The sequence below is a fragment of the Parus major genome, chromosome 2 (assembly GCF_001522545.3).
Source record: "Parus major isolate Abel chromosome 2, Parus_major1.1, whole genome shotgun sequence".
Lineage (NCBI taxonomy): Eukaryota > Metazoa > Chordata > Aves > Passeriformes > Paridae > Parus > Parus major.
Window position 1 is genome coordinate 35,287,668 of NC_031769.1, and position 17,906 is coordinate 35,305,573.

The 17,906-nt window shown below is 39.1% G+C and overlaps 1 protein-coding gene across 7 annotated transcripts in view; it reads right to left on the reverse strand.

Moving 5' to 3' along the window:
- Window positions 1-6,483: 6,483 nt before the first annotated feature.
- The window catches only part of TBC1D5 (TBC1 domain family member 5), a 288,758-nt gene continuing 277,335 nt past the window's right edge, over window positions 6,484-17,906 (reverse strand). For all 7 annotated transcript variants that reach the window (XM_015618197.2, XM_015618202.2, XM_015618201.2 and 4 more), the window contains 3 exons: window positions 17,138-17,217; window positions 16,228-16,404; window positions 6,484-9,674 (listed from right to left, as the gene is read on the reverse strand). In XM_015618197.2, the coding sequence (XP_015473683.1) occupies window positions 9,381-9,674; window positions 16,228-16,404; window positions 17,138-17,217 (551 nt within the window). In that variant the 3' untranslated portion in view covers window positions 6,484-9,380. The remainder of the gene's footprint in view (window positions 9,675-16,227; window positions 16,405-17,137; window positions 17,218-17,906) is intronic.

Sequence of the window (17,906 nt, forward strand, 5' to 3'; positions counted from 1 at the left end):
GACCAGCTCTGTGAAGATTCTCAGCAGGAAGCCAATTACAACCAAAAGAGAAACCTTTCTCCACAGATACAGCCAAACTGGAGGACACATGGATGTATGAAAATTAGACTGCACCAGCCTATATGAGGCTCAGTGCCCACTCACACCAAAAGCCTTTGCAAACTTGCTGCTACCTCCACAGCAGCCCCAGAACAGCCATATGTGATGCTGAGGGGCTGGGGAGCAGAGCATGGGGAGGATGTCTGGCACAGAGTGCAGGACTGGTGCCAAGCGCCCCAAGCAGCCCCAAAAACCAATGCAGCCTCTGAAGGGGTGGGCAAGGGCCAGGTGCTGCTGTCCATACACTGCTAGTGCAGCACTGGGCTGCTGGCAAGTGTCCCTTCCCACCCCAGTGCAGAGGCCTGTGATTCCTCTTTGAGACTTTCCTTGAACAGAGGTGAGGACTCCTGAGAAGTGTCAGCTGCTCCCACCCTCGCTGGGGTTTGCTACGTGACTTGGCACCATCAGCAGCCGCAGCAGGCGCTGATGGGCAGGGTCTGTGGTGAACTGCTCCCAGAAGAGGGTTGAGAATGCTTTCAATACGGGTGTTCTGTGCACAACCAGCCAGACCCATGAGTCCAAGTGTGATCAGTATCTCTGAAGACCAAGGAGTACTTAGGGGCTGAGTCTGAACTGAGCATTTCCAGTGACCCTGGACAGGATAAGGACCTGTTATTTCTTGTGGGTGTCTTACATCAGAAGCATGCACACCATCAGCAGAGATGAACAAGTGCTAGCACAGAGCTAACCTGATGGAGCAGAAAGGGGAGAGGAGGCTCTCCCCAGTGCCCAGGTTACCCAGTTTACCAGTGCAGCAATGTAGCTGATAAACAAAATGCTCTCGATAAGCTTAGTCCCCTGTTATTCTCTCTAAAACTCTCAAATTTTAACAGATCCTCTTACAAAAATAAATAAAACCTTCCCTGTGGTGCCTTTGTTTCTGGAGACCATTTGCATTGCCCTGACTTGCTGGCTTGCAGTGCCAACCCAAGCCCTGTGATGAACCATTGATGCACAAGGTTACGTAGGCTTTATCCAGTTGGATAAAAAAGAAACATACCTTGATCTGTATAAGCTGCTGTGGCTGTGGGCATCGGTCAAAGTCATCCACTCAGGGTGATCTGATCCAAGCAGGCTGGGTCTGCACTGCAGGCTCTGAAAATGGGGATTTTCTTCTCCCCATGGCAGCTCTGCAAGTGTGATAAGGTTAGAGAGAAGATTGCCCAGCCCACTGCTAAAACCTTGAGTTAGCTTACTGGTCTTTCATCCAAAATATGGTGAATGACAATCATGCAGCTGATGGTTTTGATATTGATGCACCACCCCAATCTGCCAGACAGACAGGCAGGCAGGTACAGAGACAGCAGACAGACACACAGCTCCATCTGCCTCAGTGTATGAGCTGTCCCTGACAGTGCTGCTCACCAGCTCTCCTAGAGCTGTGAGATTTTCAGGTCAGCATCTACCTCCAGCAGCCAGACCCATAAAATGCCAGTCCTGCCTTTGAGTGTAAGCTGCAAAGCCCCAGTTTCTGTTTTAAGTGTCTCTCAGTTTTAAACTTGCCTGGGTCTGTTCCCAAAGAACATCCTGCAGCACAGGCCCACCTGCCTCATATAGATTGTATTTTTTATTGAAGATAAGCTCCCCTCCATCCAAAAACCAGTGAATTGGTGAAGGAATTTTAAAACATCATGAATTGAAATACATTAGTTTTAAAGGTTTTGTATATATTTCCTCCATTGTGCTTTCTGTAAAGGATTACATAAAGTTTCCAACTGAAGTAATTTTCAACCAGGTGACTTTCTCTTTGAGAATATCAAAGTAGTACACTTGAAACTTCGACAGTTTCTTTCTGAAGGAAAGGAATGGTATTTCACTTTTGGTTAAACTTACCTTGCTCCTACCTGATGGTTCTATTTGGTCTCATCAGCATTTTGCAGCAGAAACGAGTTCATATTTTTATGACCAGCCCCCAGCACCTGTATTTACCTTGATCATGGCAGCATCCACAGTGTGCACTGACAGGCTTATGCAACGTGAGAATTTTTGGCTGCTTCTCTGTGCTTGAGATCTTAGGTGTGCATTTTATAAACTTGCTGAAGGTTGGACTCATGTTTTCTGATTCTGAAGGTAAAGGATACAGTTTTTCTCAAATAATGCTCTATCATGCAGGTTGCTTCCTATGAATGCTTCTCCTTCACAAGAGACCAGACTCAACAGCCCGAGACCTTTGGTGTGCTTGTGGCTTTGCAAGGTCAGAGAAGCAATGAGTGTTTGCTGGCAAGGTGTGACTTGCCAATTTGGGTCAGGCTTGCAATCTGTATTGTGCCCTCGTATCTCTTGATGCAGTTTTCCCTAAATGATTTGCAACTGGATCTCTCATAAATCCCAGCCTGGGAAAGGCAGAGATGGGGAGATGAGATGGTTCTGCAGGTTGTGCACATGCCAAGGTGCAGACAAAAGACAGAGGATGGTGGGGAAGAAAAACAAACTCTTGACATATCTTACAGAAGCACAACAAAAAGCTATTTTCAGAGAATGAAAGATTTTAGAAAAGAATAAGAAATTATATATGCAAAAGCAAGTACTGATTTTCTTTCTTTAAAAAAAACAACAGTCTGAAGAAGCCATATTCATCATATAACTTCCTCCAGTAAGGCCAGATGCACCTTAACAAGCACTGGCAAAACACACAGTGCTCACGTAGATGAAAAATTGTAGACACTTTTCCTCTCTCCAGCATGTTTTAATAATTAATACATTGGTTTTCTACTCAGTGCAAGCTACCAAGCATACTAATACCACCACACAGAAACTCAGCACTTACATTACAAGAATTTTAAAGATGCTCTTTCTCTCTCTTCTTTGGCTTAATAATACTTCAGAATACATGGAGGAGAGAGAAGGAAGGAAGTTGTTGCAATCCCTATGTGGACATACACCAATAATAACATCTCTTTAAAAACCCATAATATTCACATATAGCAAAAATGTCAGAATATAAAAAAAGGAGATTTTTATTTGCTCTTTATAAGCCCCTCTGCAACGCAAAATTTGCATCCCACAAAAAGAAAACACTGAGGAAAGCACATTTCAGTGACTGCAATGCCAGCAGAGTTAATGATGCTTGCAATTGCTTTCCAGTTTTTATTTCCTCTGAAGCTTAAAGATCCATGGAAGGTAAAACACACCAGTTTTCATCTTCTGATCCTCCATCTGTCCATCAGCTCTGCAGCCTGTGGCGCCTGCACAAGGATGGGTCTTCCCAAGCTCCAGATATGGGAACACATGCCAGTGTGGCATGGCCTTGGGTGTCCTGCATTTCCTCCAAGAAGAACCGTGGGCCAACTTCCCCTGTGCCGAGGAGGACCCTGCCCCAAGTAGCATTCTCCCTCTCCATGGTTTCACCAGGGGGAATAGTGAACTTTAATTTTTTTTTAAAAACGAAAATTGCATAGTTTGGTAGAATGCATTATTTATAAACTAGAGTGCCCTCCAGTTTGTTTACTAAAATACGTTGTTTTTTAGAAATTGAAAATAGACACTATTCCCATTCATAGGTTTTTTTAAAAAAAGTTTATGCATAACTTTTATTATGGAAAAAAGTTTTGAGAAATCAGTGTTTTGTTTCAGCATTTTTAAAGAGAATATATGTTAGAACTTTACCTCACAAGCAGAATAAATACACACAGGCTGTTTTACAAGAAACAGGACCAAAAAATATCAGCGAAGAGACTTTACCAGTAGAGGCAGAAAAGAAAAAGGCAAGTATTTTTGAGCAAAGCCAAGATTTTCTTCTATTTTTTTTCTTGATTGTAAGAATTATAACAGAAGTATGGCTAGAGAAAATATTAGTCAATAAAACTTACAGTAAAGTTTACCACAGGGAAGTCATGAGGACTGGATATGGATACCACCTGCTGTAGAAGTATTGTGCGATTTTCATAAGATTTCAGATTTTATATGAGAAAAGGAGCACACTGGTTGGGCTGGTGGCCAGGCTGCAGGCATAGGGTATGAGTCTTGAGATGATTAACAGCTAACTTTGATCACAGTGATTGAGAATTCAGTTATTCAAGAAGATTAAACAGCTGAAGTTTTTTATGGGTACCACAAAATTGTCAGACGGGCTTGACTGTGAGAAATGAGAACAAAAGAAGTTTGGAAAGAGGGTCTGCTGAGGAATTCCCCCATCATGACTTCTTTGCAACCTAGTAAACATGTGCAATTCATTGCTTACATACTGGAATAAATGCTGTCCAGAATTTGAAATTTACAAGTCTGAAGCACAAGAAGATTGTTGCAGTCCCAAACTCCCCTAGTTGCTTCTGTAAGTCACCCTGTGCTATCACATGGAGGCTGGAGTTCCACTGAACTACTCTAAATTAAAGGAAAGTTTTTGAGACCTGATAATATTTGCAAGCTTAAACAAGCTTAGTGTGTATTTATTTTATATTTAGAAAATAATTTTGGTGTCTTTTAATCCTTGAAGCCTTAAAAATATTTTTATTTACAGGCTCATGTTTACATATTCTTCCACGTGTTCCAGCATGTTGCAAGCCCCCCCTTTTTGTGGATAGAAATGATGCATAGTCCTGACTATTGCAGAGAGATATATATTATCTAGCAAGCTATATGACACCGCTGACAATCTGCCTTCCAATATCTGTTTGCTTGATGGACTCTTATTTTAAAGGGCAGTTTAATGATGCTCTGGAAATGCTGCTATATTCTCCATCTGCTGAATTCAATTAACACAGCAGGTGGGCAGTCAAGATATTTTGACAACTATTCTTCCATCTCAAAAACTATGTAGCACTTATCTTTGAATACTGACATGATAATTTGTAATATCTTCAAATGCTTCTTTGTATGACTTAAAAATTCAGACAAACCTGGTTTTGCTACAGTCCCCAAAGCTCAGACAAAGGCAAAGCTGTGAAAACTTTCTCAGCTCAAAGCTCTGCAACTGTGTTTGATGACAAGCAGTGGAGTTCCCATCAGGCCTCTGGAAATGATTACAGGGTTTTTCATGTTGTTACCATGGAAGACAGTGAAAGTGTTAAATCAGCAGGATTTGAAGGATCAAATTCTTACCATTCATAGAAAATGGAACCACAATGACTTTCCTCTGCAGCTGATATATTTTAATACTTCCCATATCCTGGCATCAGCTAGGCTTTCACAAGTTAAAAACACAGATTGGTTTGCACAAACCTACCTGGTGTAGCCAAAGAAGATACACAAGTGCTGCCTGAAGCACAGTTTAGAAAATACTTCTTATACTTTGTATATATCTGGAAAGAAATACAGCTTTTTTGTATTTGGCAATATTACAGTTCTATTTCTGGTGTGAGATTTCTTTGGTTTTAATTTATTTATTTAAACTGGTGTTTTTTATTATCCTAATTTTGAGTGTTTGTGTCATACAGCATCAGAGAAAAAGATGGTTCCTGAAGAACCCATAATTTCAGAGTCTTAAGCTGCATCCCCTTCCAGCTCACTGTTTCTAGGGTTATGCACTTGCTTCTTGCAGGATCCTCCCACATACCTAAAACCTCCCTTACCATTTCAGTGGTTAAATAAGTGGTGAGAAGCAGGAAAGCAAATTGCCTGTGTGCATGCTTCAAGTTGCTGTTACTCTAATGATCTTTTTTCATGCTCTAAATTTAGCTAACTACTAAAGCCAGAGTCTAGTAGATTGGGGGACACAAGAAACACTAATGCACACACTGAATATAATCACTCTCAAAAGAATAGCACGGGTTACAAGACAGTGTAATTACTATTCTGTAGCCAAATGAAGTTTATTTTATGAAATTGCACCTTTTCAAGTCTAATAAACCATTAGAATCATTCATTCAAGACCAACACATGCAGCACAAAATCAGAAGTATTATTTAAGGGCTGACACCAAGAATTTGAAAATCTGTTCATATTAGGATTGTATTTGAAGAGATGACATTGTAACTGCCAGGCACAAGTACACCTTAAATCTGAAATATAATCTTTAAAATAGTTCCCTTAATGCCATTTAATGAGAAACATATTGGAGAATCATGGGAAAGAGTTAAGAGTGTGAATTCAAGTATAGAGATTCAGAAATGTACTGTACAGATACGGGCACTGTTATTGAGACACAATGATGATTCTATACTGAGCTTCATGAAATTGCAGAAAAGTTACGTCATGGTAAATTCAGGTTCATTTTCAGATACAAAAAATACGGTAAAACAGGAAATATTCTATATTGTTTAGTAAAGACAAATGAAGTTTTATTCTCTGGATCACTTACATAAAATCTGATTAAACTATTAATAAACTTTGTGCTTATATAGATAATTTTAAAGTTTTAATCATCCTAGTTCTCATAAATTTTACTTCCAGTATTCTAGCCAAAAAGCTTTCCCTCTTCTTTGAGAAAACAGCACAAGCACAACTCAGAAAGTTTGTTAATTCTTTCTTTAATAAAGCTGGCTAGATGTTCTTCCAGAGTAAAGATACAAAGCTCCACGACTAAATCAATACCCAGTCAAAATATGATACTGCCTTTCTGCAGTACATACAACTGACATGACATGCAAGAGACTTTAAAGTAATAAATTACAGATGTGAGATACAGTGAAACAGTCTCAGATCAGCAATCTTAATGCTGCATTAGTTTTTGTCAGGAATTTGCAATGCTTATTACTTTTCTATCTGATTATTATTATCCATGAACATTATGAGCAAGTCATTTCCGGAGAAAAAGAATAATCTTGTATTTTAAATGACAATTTCTCTCTCAATATATTCTTAACATAACACAAAACAGGGTGATGATTTGACATTTTATCGAATTTACAAGTTTCTGACTTAATGAATATACTGAAATACTTTTAACTATCTCTTCACTGTGATCAAATACCAGAGACAACATATTAGAGATGTGGAAGGACATGGTACAACCAAAGCAGATTCATTTATCGGAGTTACTCTGATCTTATTTGTATAATCACCTCTCTCTTTTGAAGATTTTTATCATGTCCCATGGCACAATATGCATTCAGCTCATCGGTATTCACTGATTCTTTTTAGACACTCCCCAAGTCTTTATACACTTTTACTGCTGTTTTAAAATATGCAATATTAAAGATACAACTAATTTACAAAAATAAAAAACCTGTACAAATCACACTCTTCCATCAGCAATGAGACTGTTCAAGAAAATAGCAATGTGATCCCTGAAACAACCCATTAGAATAGAAATCAAAAGACTGATGCTTAAAAAAATAAAAAAAGAAGTAAAAACATTTTCTCCTGCCAAGCTACTGGAATTTTTGAAGGTTTATGTATCACAGAATATAAAACTTTTCTCTCTGTCCCCAGAATATTTCCTTCCTCTTTCCACAGGTACTTCTTCAACAGCCACCCTTTGCTGATGAGGCCACAAGCCTTGCTGTATAGGTTAAGGCTAGAAAAGCTTGAAAGACCTAAATAAATCAACCAGCTACCCAATCCCCTGGTATTCATGCAAACTCAGGGTAATAAAATAAACTGGAGGCAGGCATGCATGCTGAATTCCAAAGCAATTTTTTAAGAAGCTTAAAATTAAACCAAAATAAACACCTCTCCAAAATGTTATGCATTTAAGATCTTTCATCTATATAGTAATATGACTGTTCACATGACTCTGTTGCAGAGAGGTGTGATGCTATGCCTGTACGAAACATTCTAGTTTTTTAACATTTTACAAGGCACAAATAATCTCTGAAACTACATGGTGGCTTTTGAACATGTAAGGATGGCAGCTACCATGTAATTACATGACAATTAACTCTTCAGTTCAGTCACTGACACAGACCTTGTAAAGTCTAAGAGCAGCAAATTACATGTCACCTCATCTTTGGGATACGGTACTTCATTTACAATTGCAGACTAAGCAGCAAATAACTACAATTTCATAACTTTGAACAAACACAAGCTTTGCCATGCAAATAGGAAACTGTTGCATGGAATAATGTATATGCATCTTAAAAGCAAATAATGCTTTTTTTTTTGCTGCTATGACAGAGCAATGTACTAACATTCTTTCCTCAAGCTAACTCTGTGTAGGTCCTGCAAGAGGAGCAGTCTATTCATCACCAGTTTCGTTTTGTGAATTCCAACAGAGATTAAAGGGATCAGAGAGTACAGAAAGCCCCCCTTATCTACTTGAAAAGAGCTGCTATTAAATGTACTATGGACTTGATGGGAAAGAAATACACTTTTCCATAGAAGAACAAGTAACAGAGTTAATTAGAAACTTTCTGTTGGTTAACGCTGCTGCACCATTATGTTTCTCTTGATTAGAAATATGGAAATCATATAGGAATATATGTAAACAGAATCTATAGAAGATAAACATAAAGTGTTTTTAATTATGAGTATTTCATTTCACTTTGCAACCTTCCCTGCTAAGTTACCACACTCGAGCTAGCTTTAGTTCAACCAGCTCAGGTCTACAGTATGAAACACTGTTATTTCCCTTGCACCTACTCTTTTAACTTTGGTAATATAAGTAAAATAAAAAAAAAAAATCATGCCAGGAGGAGTAAAAGTAGACAAAGAGGAAAAGAGGTGAGCTGGGAACTCTCCAGGGAAAAAGTAGACAAAGACAAAAAAGGCTCTGTTGTGTAGGTCCTCATTCTCAAGGAGTTTGTCTCATAGTCTCCTGTATGCACTGAGGAACAACTACACAAACCTCTGCCCCGAACACACCTCAGGCTATTGCCAGATGAAAATGAAGAAACTGGGATTCCTCAAGGAAGAACAAACTTCCTACCAGGATGATGCTTTTAATCTTTTTGATATTCATTCCCTACTTCTCTAATCACAGTCTCTGAAGAAACAGTACCCTTTCCTACACAGAAAACCCAGTCAAGCATATTTTGTAAAAGGACAATATTAAATCTAGCCTGTCTTTGCTGCTTCAGGTCTGATGCCAAGTATCCACACATTTCCATTATGGTACCTAGCATATACTATTCTATGTTTTGGGAAAGCAATAGTTCTATAGCAACAAAGCTCCTAAGTAAGGTAACAGCATAATTAATAATAACTGTATACTAGAACTGGGTTTTACTGGGTCTTTAAGGCAGTTATTAAAATGTATATATTATTTTTTAAAAGTAGCAAATTTATGTCTCTTTTTCTATTGTTTGTTTGCCTTTTTATTTTAATTTAGGCTTTTGGAAGCTGAAATGGGTTACCTTTATCTATTTTCTGTCCTTGTAAGCCAAAGAACTTTCCAGCCCGTGGAATCACAGAAATTAGAGCTGAGTTGTAATGACAGATTTCCCAAACTCTCCCAACCTGTTTCTTTAGATGTCCAGTGGGCTGACAATAGCAAAGTCAGAATCTTTGCTGTTATTACTACTGTCGTCATCAGGGCTGGAGCTCAGGTTGCTGGAGGATGCTGAAATGGAACCCATCAGAGGATCAGAAAATATCAAAGAAGAACGAGACGGAACTTCTGGCTTCACTGCTGCCTCCTTGTGTGCCTGAAGGGCCTGCCCCGGCTCTGGAACAGCACTTTTACTTCTTTCCTCTTCTTTGGAAACCATAATATAGTCATCAGCATTCTTGCTCTCCCTAGAGCTCGAATCAGTCATAGTCTGTGAAACAAAGGCACAAAAAGGATTTAAAGAGAGCACCGGTGTTACCACATAATGAGGCTTATGAAGCATGTCAGGCATATGGGAATGGAACGAAGGAATAATTATTATCCAAAAGTGGCAATGACTAAATAAAGTGAAAAATAAAGTGGATATTAATTTTGGATAACATCATTTGTTATTTCACAGAATCACAGAATATTCTGAGCTGGAAGGGACCCAAAAGGATCATCGAGCCCAGCTCTTGGGCCCATCAAGCCCACAACCTTGGCATATTAGCACCATGTTCTGATCAATTAAGCTAATTTTAAAAAGCATAAAATGTAACACTCTAAAAGTACATTTTTTAGTCTAACAGTCTTACGTGTCTCATCATCATAGTGCATCCACATAGTGACCACAGCAGTCAAGCATCAAACACATACATTACAGCTGTGAAGACTTTCAGTAATTACAGTGGGTTTCTGAAGTATTTAGTGAAACAGTTTTGAGAAATTTTTTTGCTGGTTTGCATGTACAATAGCATTTTGGAGCTTGTCAGGAGAATGGTTTGATATAAAATTTCCTAGTAAAACCCTGACTTGTGAACTCTGAACCACCCATTGATCTGGTTTAGCGTGCACCAGTTTGGGTTCAAAAAATCAGGGCTGCCAGAGCTTCCAGGGTTAGTGTTGCTGACTATTTCCTAACTTTTCCAGAAAATGAGGGTCTGGGAATCCCAATTCTGTCTGGTTAGACCTTGGGAAATGTCTAGTCCTGAGTACCTAGGTAGTGGCTACCAGAAAACTCTATGAAGTCTCAGTCTTATATTCCATTACACTAGCCACACTCAGAATTCCCAGCTTTTCCAGTCAGAGCTATATGCAATTAGAAAGGAAGACAAAGTAGAGTGGGATTTCTCACTTGTTGACAACTGGCAGCCTTTAGCTTGGTTGCAACCCAAATGGACAACACTTTGTTTGCTTCTGCAAGAGCTGCATTCAGCTCCTGCCTGGTTCTGTGTTCCTCTGGCAAGAACATGACTGCTTTCTTGGTTGCTTCCACACAGGTTTTTTTCAGAGTGATAATGCAACCTGCCAAACAGCCTGTAGGTACAAGCAGCCTGAAGTGGTGTGATGCCAAAAACAATATATTTAATTACAGGAATGCAAGACTGAGAAAAAGGAGAAGTAGAGGGAAATGAGTATGTCCACATTTGTGGCAATACAAGCCCTTCAGCTGTGACCCATCCACCAAAAAAAAAAAAAAAATCATTCTGGGGTGAAAAGAGATTATAGGTATTAAAAAAAAATAAAGAAAGCAGTTACAGAAAAGAGAAACCAGATATCTGAATGAGATAAAGGTGAACCTACAGCATGGTATATAAAATTAGAGAACCACAAGCATCAGCAAGCCACAACTGCAGTTACAGAATCCACGGCTGCAAGCAAAATTTATTTTGCAAAACTTCTTATTACAGCTGAAAATTATTTTCTTGTTTTGATTACTGATTATAGATCAGAATGTTCTTGAAATGGTACCGCAGGGTAGCTCAGGAAGCAAAACCCAACTGCAGTTATGAATGTCTGTAAGAAGAAATGAGCGAGCTGGAAGTCTTTGGTTGTCATTTACATAGTCATTACAAATTGCTAGAAGTCACAATCAAGATAAATATCAGCTGAATTGGAGAATATATTCAAATACAGAACTGTGCCCAAATTTATATTAATAAGGATTAAAAAATCTCCTTTTCTAAATTTTGAAATATCCTGTTCTCCTAATTTATAATTTTTTTGTGTTATCCACAGGCATGCAGGTACAATAATATTATTATATAATCAATATTACTATAGGTTTAATAACATATAATATCCTGTTTTATAATGAACTGATTATACTACTTCATAATTCAAATGGAAGTGTCTTGAGTCCAGAGCACTGGTTAAAATTTTACCTGTCCCAATGTAAGACATTTGTCACGCTGATAGAAATTGACATCTATTACTTTTGATAGTAAGGCTCTTTTCACAGTAGATAATATATTAATTAACAATTATATTAATAAAATTCATACAAAACTCAACAGATTGGTTTTAGAAAGATCAACAAGCCTTTTTTGAGTGTTATCAAAATTGATCTCCAACCCTCTTGATACATGCAGAACCAGAGTAGTTCAAATGTCATAAACTTCAAGCAGTATCCATGAAGTTAAAACCACAGAGTTCTATCCTACAAGGAGATACATTTCACTGTTTAAACACTTCTGAGCTGAGACATCATTTGTTAATAATTAGCCTTTTGCTTTCATCTTGTCTGTTTGAAATGCTGTCTTCATGAGCTGTCAGTGAGTCAGCTGCCATCTCCAGGGGGCTGAGGACACAGGCAGCACACAACTGTGGCTCTGCTCCATCAGCACAGAATCACAGAATGGTTTGGGTTGGAAGGACCTTTAAAGGTCACATAGTCCAACTCCCACAGCAAGGCACAGAGACATCTCCAACTAGACCAAGTTGCTGAGAGCCCTGTCCAACCAGACTATCAGTGTTTCAAGGGATGGGGCACCCACCACCTCTCTGGGAAACCTGTTCCAGTGTCTCACACCAATCTCATAAAAAAAATTCTTCATTAAGTCTAATCTCAATCAATCCTCTTTTAGTTCAAAACCATTGCCCATTCCTATTGCAACAGGCCCTGCTAAGAAATTTGTCTCCATCTCTCTTTTAAGTCCCCTTTCAGTACTGAACAGCCATAATTAGGTCTCCCTGGAGTCTTCTCTTCTCCAGGCTGAAAATCACCAACTCTATCAGCCTGTCTTCATAGGAGAGGTGCTTCAGCCCTCTAATCACCTTTGTCAAGCTGCTCTGGACTTGCTCCAACAGGCCCATGTCCTTTCTGTGCTGGGGACCCCAGATCTGGATGCAGAGCTCCAGGTGAGGTCTCACCAGAGGGGAGCAGAGAGGCAGAATCACCACCCTTGATCTGCCGGCCACACTGCTTTGGATGCAGCCCAAGGTACAGCTGGATTTCTGGGCTTGAGTGCACATTTGGGTAATGTCCAGCCTCTCATCCACCAGTATTCCCCAGTCTTTCTCAAGCAGGGCTGTTCTTAATCCCTAATCCTCCAGCCCCTATTGATACTTTTTTGGGAGCTCTAAATGCCATAGTCAAAACTTCAGCACTTTGTTCCCACCCCCAGCCCTGTACAACAGAAATATACATTCCTCTAAACAACCACTGCCACATAATTCAACTGGCCTCTTTCCACACTTCTATTTAAAAGCTCTCAGGGAATGCAGCACCGTCTCATTTTTCAAAATTATACACTTTATTATTCCAAGCTATCAAGAATCCTTTATTTAAGTCCTCACAGCCCTCACACTTCCACCTTGCGTAGGGTGACACAGATCTTAGAGACACACTCGCCCAGCAGGATCAGTATTTTTGTCTCTGGCACTCCCCAATTTCCTAAATTCTGCTTTCAAGAGTGTGCTCTAGCGCAGTTGAAAAAGCATCCTGCTCTTTAATAAAGGAAAGGAAACTACTCATCCCAATTTCTTGTTGCTACTGTACAGCTTTCCAACAGTACTCTTCATGCCACCCACACTTTTTGGTTTGGTTAAGGAGACCTATAGCTCACTGAAGTAACAGAGAAGCAGCAAAGCAGAGATATTGACCCCAAAATCCTACAAAAGGGCTTCCTGTAAAAGTTTGCCGATCCCTAGCACACACTGGTATTTTGGAACTGATATTTCCAGAGGTAAAATACCTCCTTCCTTCTTCTTTTGCCTGTTTCTGTTTCAGGAAACTCATGCTGACGTGAAGCATGTTTTCTCCCATCTGCTGCCACTACTGAATAAATGAAAAATGACAGAATTATACTTCCAGTAGCTTTGAAACTTAACAACCTTACGCCCGTTGCCATATGGCTTCTCCAAACAATTTTTCCTGATGAATATCAGCTACTAGGACCAGGCTTATTTCATTTGCCTTCACACTGTGAATGAGTTAAAACTAACTGCAAGGATACAATTCAAGAAAGCTTAGAAGAACAGCAGCTCATTTTGCCTCCTTCTTTGAACAGACATAAAGGCAAGATAATGTGTTAATTATCATTCATTATTTAGCAACAGAAGCCTTCTGTTTGTCAACTGCATGCTGCTACCAAAGCCAAACATTCCAAAAAATGCTTGATTTCTTTTAGCCTTTATCTTAATTTTTTTTTGCATTTTTAATTTTGCAGCTTTCCTTTCTAAAGAAGGGCTATATCCTTATCCTCATTTTGCAGAAAGGGATTTTGAGACAAAAAAGAGGAAGAACACTTTTAAAAAGGCAAAGATGATAAATAATTTATATAACAACCAAGCACAAAAGACCAGATTTTAATCGCAATTACAGAATAGCTATACCTGTAACTGTTCCAGCTGTCCTAGAAAATAACCCTATAATTCCAGAAAAGAACAATCTCTGCAGTACAAATCACACCAAATAGAATTACAGCCATTACCAGAGTCACAGAAAATGCAAATAGAGTAGAAATTTATTTAACCAGAAATGCATTAAAGTGCCTAGAAGTGGTTGTTTTTTTATCCCCCTCCAGCTCTCAGTAAGTACTCCTGGCATGACCCAGAGCACCACTGCAGCCCCTTTTCTTCAGCAGAGCTAAAAGCCTGGGCTGTGGCCTGGTTTGGGCTAACAATTGAGCCCATTAATTAACAGTCTAATATCACAACTCCCTATTCCACAGTTTTATTTTCCTGTGTTTTATTAAAAGGAGTCCAAAGCTCTCCTCTTTTTGTTTGATCTTATGGATGGTGGTTAAAGACGAAGGGCTTGGAAACAGCACAGACTATCTAGGGGGTAGTTAGACAGATAGACAAACTATTCCTAATTAACTAACAAAGGATACTACCAGTCCTCCTGGAGTGCCATTTCTAACACTAATCTTTTTCTTTCTGTCAAAGGTGCTGTTGCTCATTATCATAATTGGAATTTCCAGAAGATAAGAGGTGAGGAGGCTAATCCATATGAATGTACTGCACCTCCAAACATAAACCATGCAGTGTTAATGCCTCATTAATGCTCTGCAGCAGCTCAGCTTGTACAACCTCTACTCATGTTGCTCATAGTTTACTCATGAGCAGCCTTGAAATTGTTGGAGCCATGGATGCCACTCAGTTCCTGGGGCTGGGTGTATATACCCTGACTACACGATGGGGTAAGTCCAGAACTCATTATATATCCCCCTGAAAATTTGCACTGGAGAGAAATCTGTGCAGAGCAGGCATCACTTGCTTCACCCTCAGTAGGTGGAGCACATCCATGATACAAGCTTTAGACAAACCTCTGAGTAAGGGCTTCTCCAGCTTCAGAAGGTCTGCACGCACACACACACCCACCCACACACCCCCTCACAGTGTGCCATGCTACATGGCATTCTACCTGCTAGTTTCTAGAAGTAAAAAATCATCAAAAAAGCATTATTTGCCATTTTGGGAAGAAAACAAGAGGTACTTCATATAAAATACTAGGAGATCAAAGGCAAAAATAGGAGGCCATTATGTACTGTATCAGCTTAACCTATGGCTTTATTATGGCAGAAAATATATTTTTCTTGATTATAAGGACAACAGCTAAGCAAACAGTGAAAACTCTCTAGCAAAGCTTTGCTCTTTGCCATTACTGAGTAAAAAAAAAAATATATATCTTGGTACTTCCCCTAATACTGACATACAATTAAAATATGTTTTTGAACATAGAGTGCTCTAACTCAGGGGGATCTAGTGTAATAAATCAAAATGACCCTGTGTCATTATTTGAAAATGAATAAATACTTCCTGTAGTTCCCAAGTAAACTTGTCAAAAGTGAACTGGCTGCAGATTCAGACTCTGAGGTGATAGTGCTGTCACTGATTTATGAGTGTGAGTATCAGCAGCAGGGTAGCAGACTTAATAGGACTCCAACATAGAAATGAGCAGGCTGAAAAGTACTTATTTTTAAGATCACGTTTGGGTTGGATTGAGTCTTAGACAGAGAGGGCCCTTTGTCCATGAATTTGTCCTATGACTGTATGCTTTGTATGTGAAAACATTATTTACAGATTGAAGGAGAAAGTCAATACAATGAAGTAGAAGGTAAAAGCAGCCTCCTTGCTATTTCCTTTTTGGCACTGGCCATGAATACACTGCAATGCAGTTAATCAGCTCTTACATAATGGGATCCTGGAGGACAAGGACAATGAGAATAATCATGTGGGAACATTTGGGATGGGAACATTTACCTGCAGTTTATACATTTTTTTGTAGGAAATTAGTCTGTGGTTCTGTGATTCAACAGTGTGAAAGAACTCCCCCCAAACACTGCCTAACACTTAGACTTAAATATCTGTGTGTGGAGCATAAGGCTACAATAAAAACAATTGATCAGAGTAGGACAGTAGCTAGAGATGCACTTTTAACTCGCTCTCCATATGGACCATGAATGCTGGTGTGTCCCATGTAACACCTCCACATCTTAAAGGAAATCTCCAAATAATGGAAGGCCATCAATGGCCTGCTTGAGATGTTTTTATTTTACCTGTTGTCCTGAGATGAACTGTTGCTTTGTCATGACAGGTCCCTTTAGGACATCACCTGCACCCTTGTTCTGATTATTGGAACAGTAATGATCATCAGCAATAGTGATTTGCTCATTTTCTTCAGCTTCCAGCTGGCTCTGGTTGAAACGCAATGAACCTTTCAGGATATCCTTGATCTGTTGTTGAACAGGAAAGGATGTAAGTCAAAAACTGGGAGGAATTCTGCATTTTCTAAAGCTCTGTGCAGATTGCTTTTATACATCATTTCGCCAAAGCATTTGCTTTGAAAAGATAGGAAGCAAGTCAATATTCATACCTATACTGGTTAAATATATAAATAAAAGTGAAATATGGTTTTTATTAGAGTCTAAAAAACAACTATCCAGGAAATCTAAAGAGAATAAAACTGTTAAGATTATTCCCTGCCTCATTATAGGTTTAACATATGTCACAGTAGGGAACAAAGGACAGTATAATCAGAGCTACAGATGCTCAGCAGCATTCTCATTTTATGTATGTAGTATTTTTTCCTTTAATTTAATGATGTTCAAGAGTTGTCACAATGAAATAATGGGGACATAGGCATAGTTGATGTTTAGCAAGTACATTTTGCATTAAGAAAAACGATAGTGTGGCTTAAGTCCAGCACCTGGTGTTGCTGGTTCTTTAGTTTTGATTTGAAGCCTCCAAAACTTCCACAGGAGCAAATACTATGCAAGTTGTTTCAGCTCTTTACAGCTGAGTTTTATCATTATAAATAAAAATACACCACAAGGTTTGATGCACCAGTAAAACAGTGCAAGAAGACAAAACAGCAGTATACAAAAATAATAAAATAGAAGAAAAAAAAAGAGAAAGGATTAATAGCTCTGAAGGGCACAAGAAGGTTAAGCTAAGCAATAGTAATACCTGCTTCAAACCAGCCAAGGAAACCAGAATTTCATCTTCTTTTTCCAAGTGTTCTTGCAAAATGACTTCCTGAATATTTCCTGTAACATCAAAATTAAAGAAAGATAAAGAGAGAAAACATCCTAAATTCCAACATGCTGTTACTTACTGCTGACTGATGCTTTCAAAACAAACTTCTGTGATCTGCAAACACAATTCCGTATCCAAACCTAGAGAAGACAACCTTATTATCTGTAGAGGTGAGGCCAGCCTGAGCCTGCACTGCTGCCAGGAAGCCTCCAGCAATGCTCTGCTCCTGCAGGACTTCTATTGCCCCTCTGTACCAAGGAACTCAGCCTACTACTGGCCCCTAGAAAATCACACCAGCCTCTGTGTTACATACATTTTTGGACTTGAAAATGCTTTGGAAAACATTCAAAAACAGAGAAATCTGCTGCATCTCACAGAAAGGTTTAGGTAGAAGCACAGCAATCTTCACCTTGGTCCCATGGCCACTGCAGATGATAGAATACTCTTCTTTATAGGACTACAAAAAGTTTAATTCCCTTTCTATTCTTTTCTTTTAGGTAAAAGACCCAGGGCCAAGCAAAACTTATTTAACAGAAGGAGCAGTGCAGTACCAATACTTCAGGAGACTCTTGCCTTCCATACCCACAGCATGATCCTTCAAGGATGCATTTCACTACCCTGGTATAGAGTGTTTGCAGGCAATGCTACACTCCAACACAACCCAGAGAAACTACAACTCCAATAACTCGGCAGACTCAGT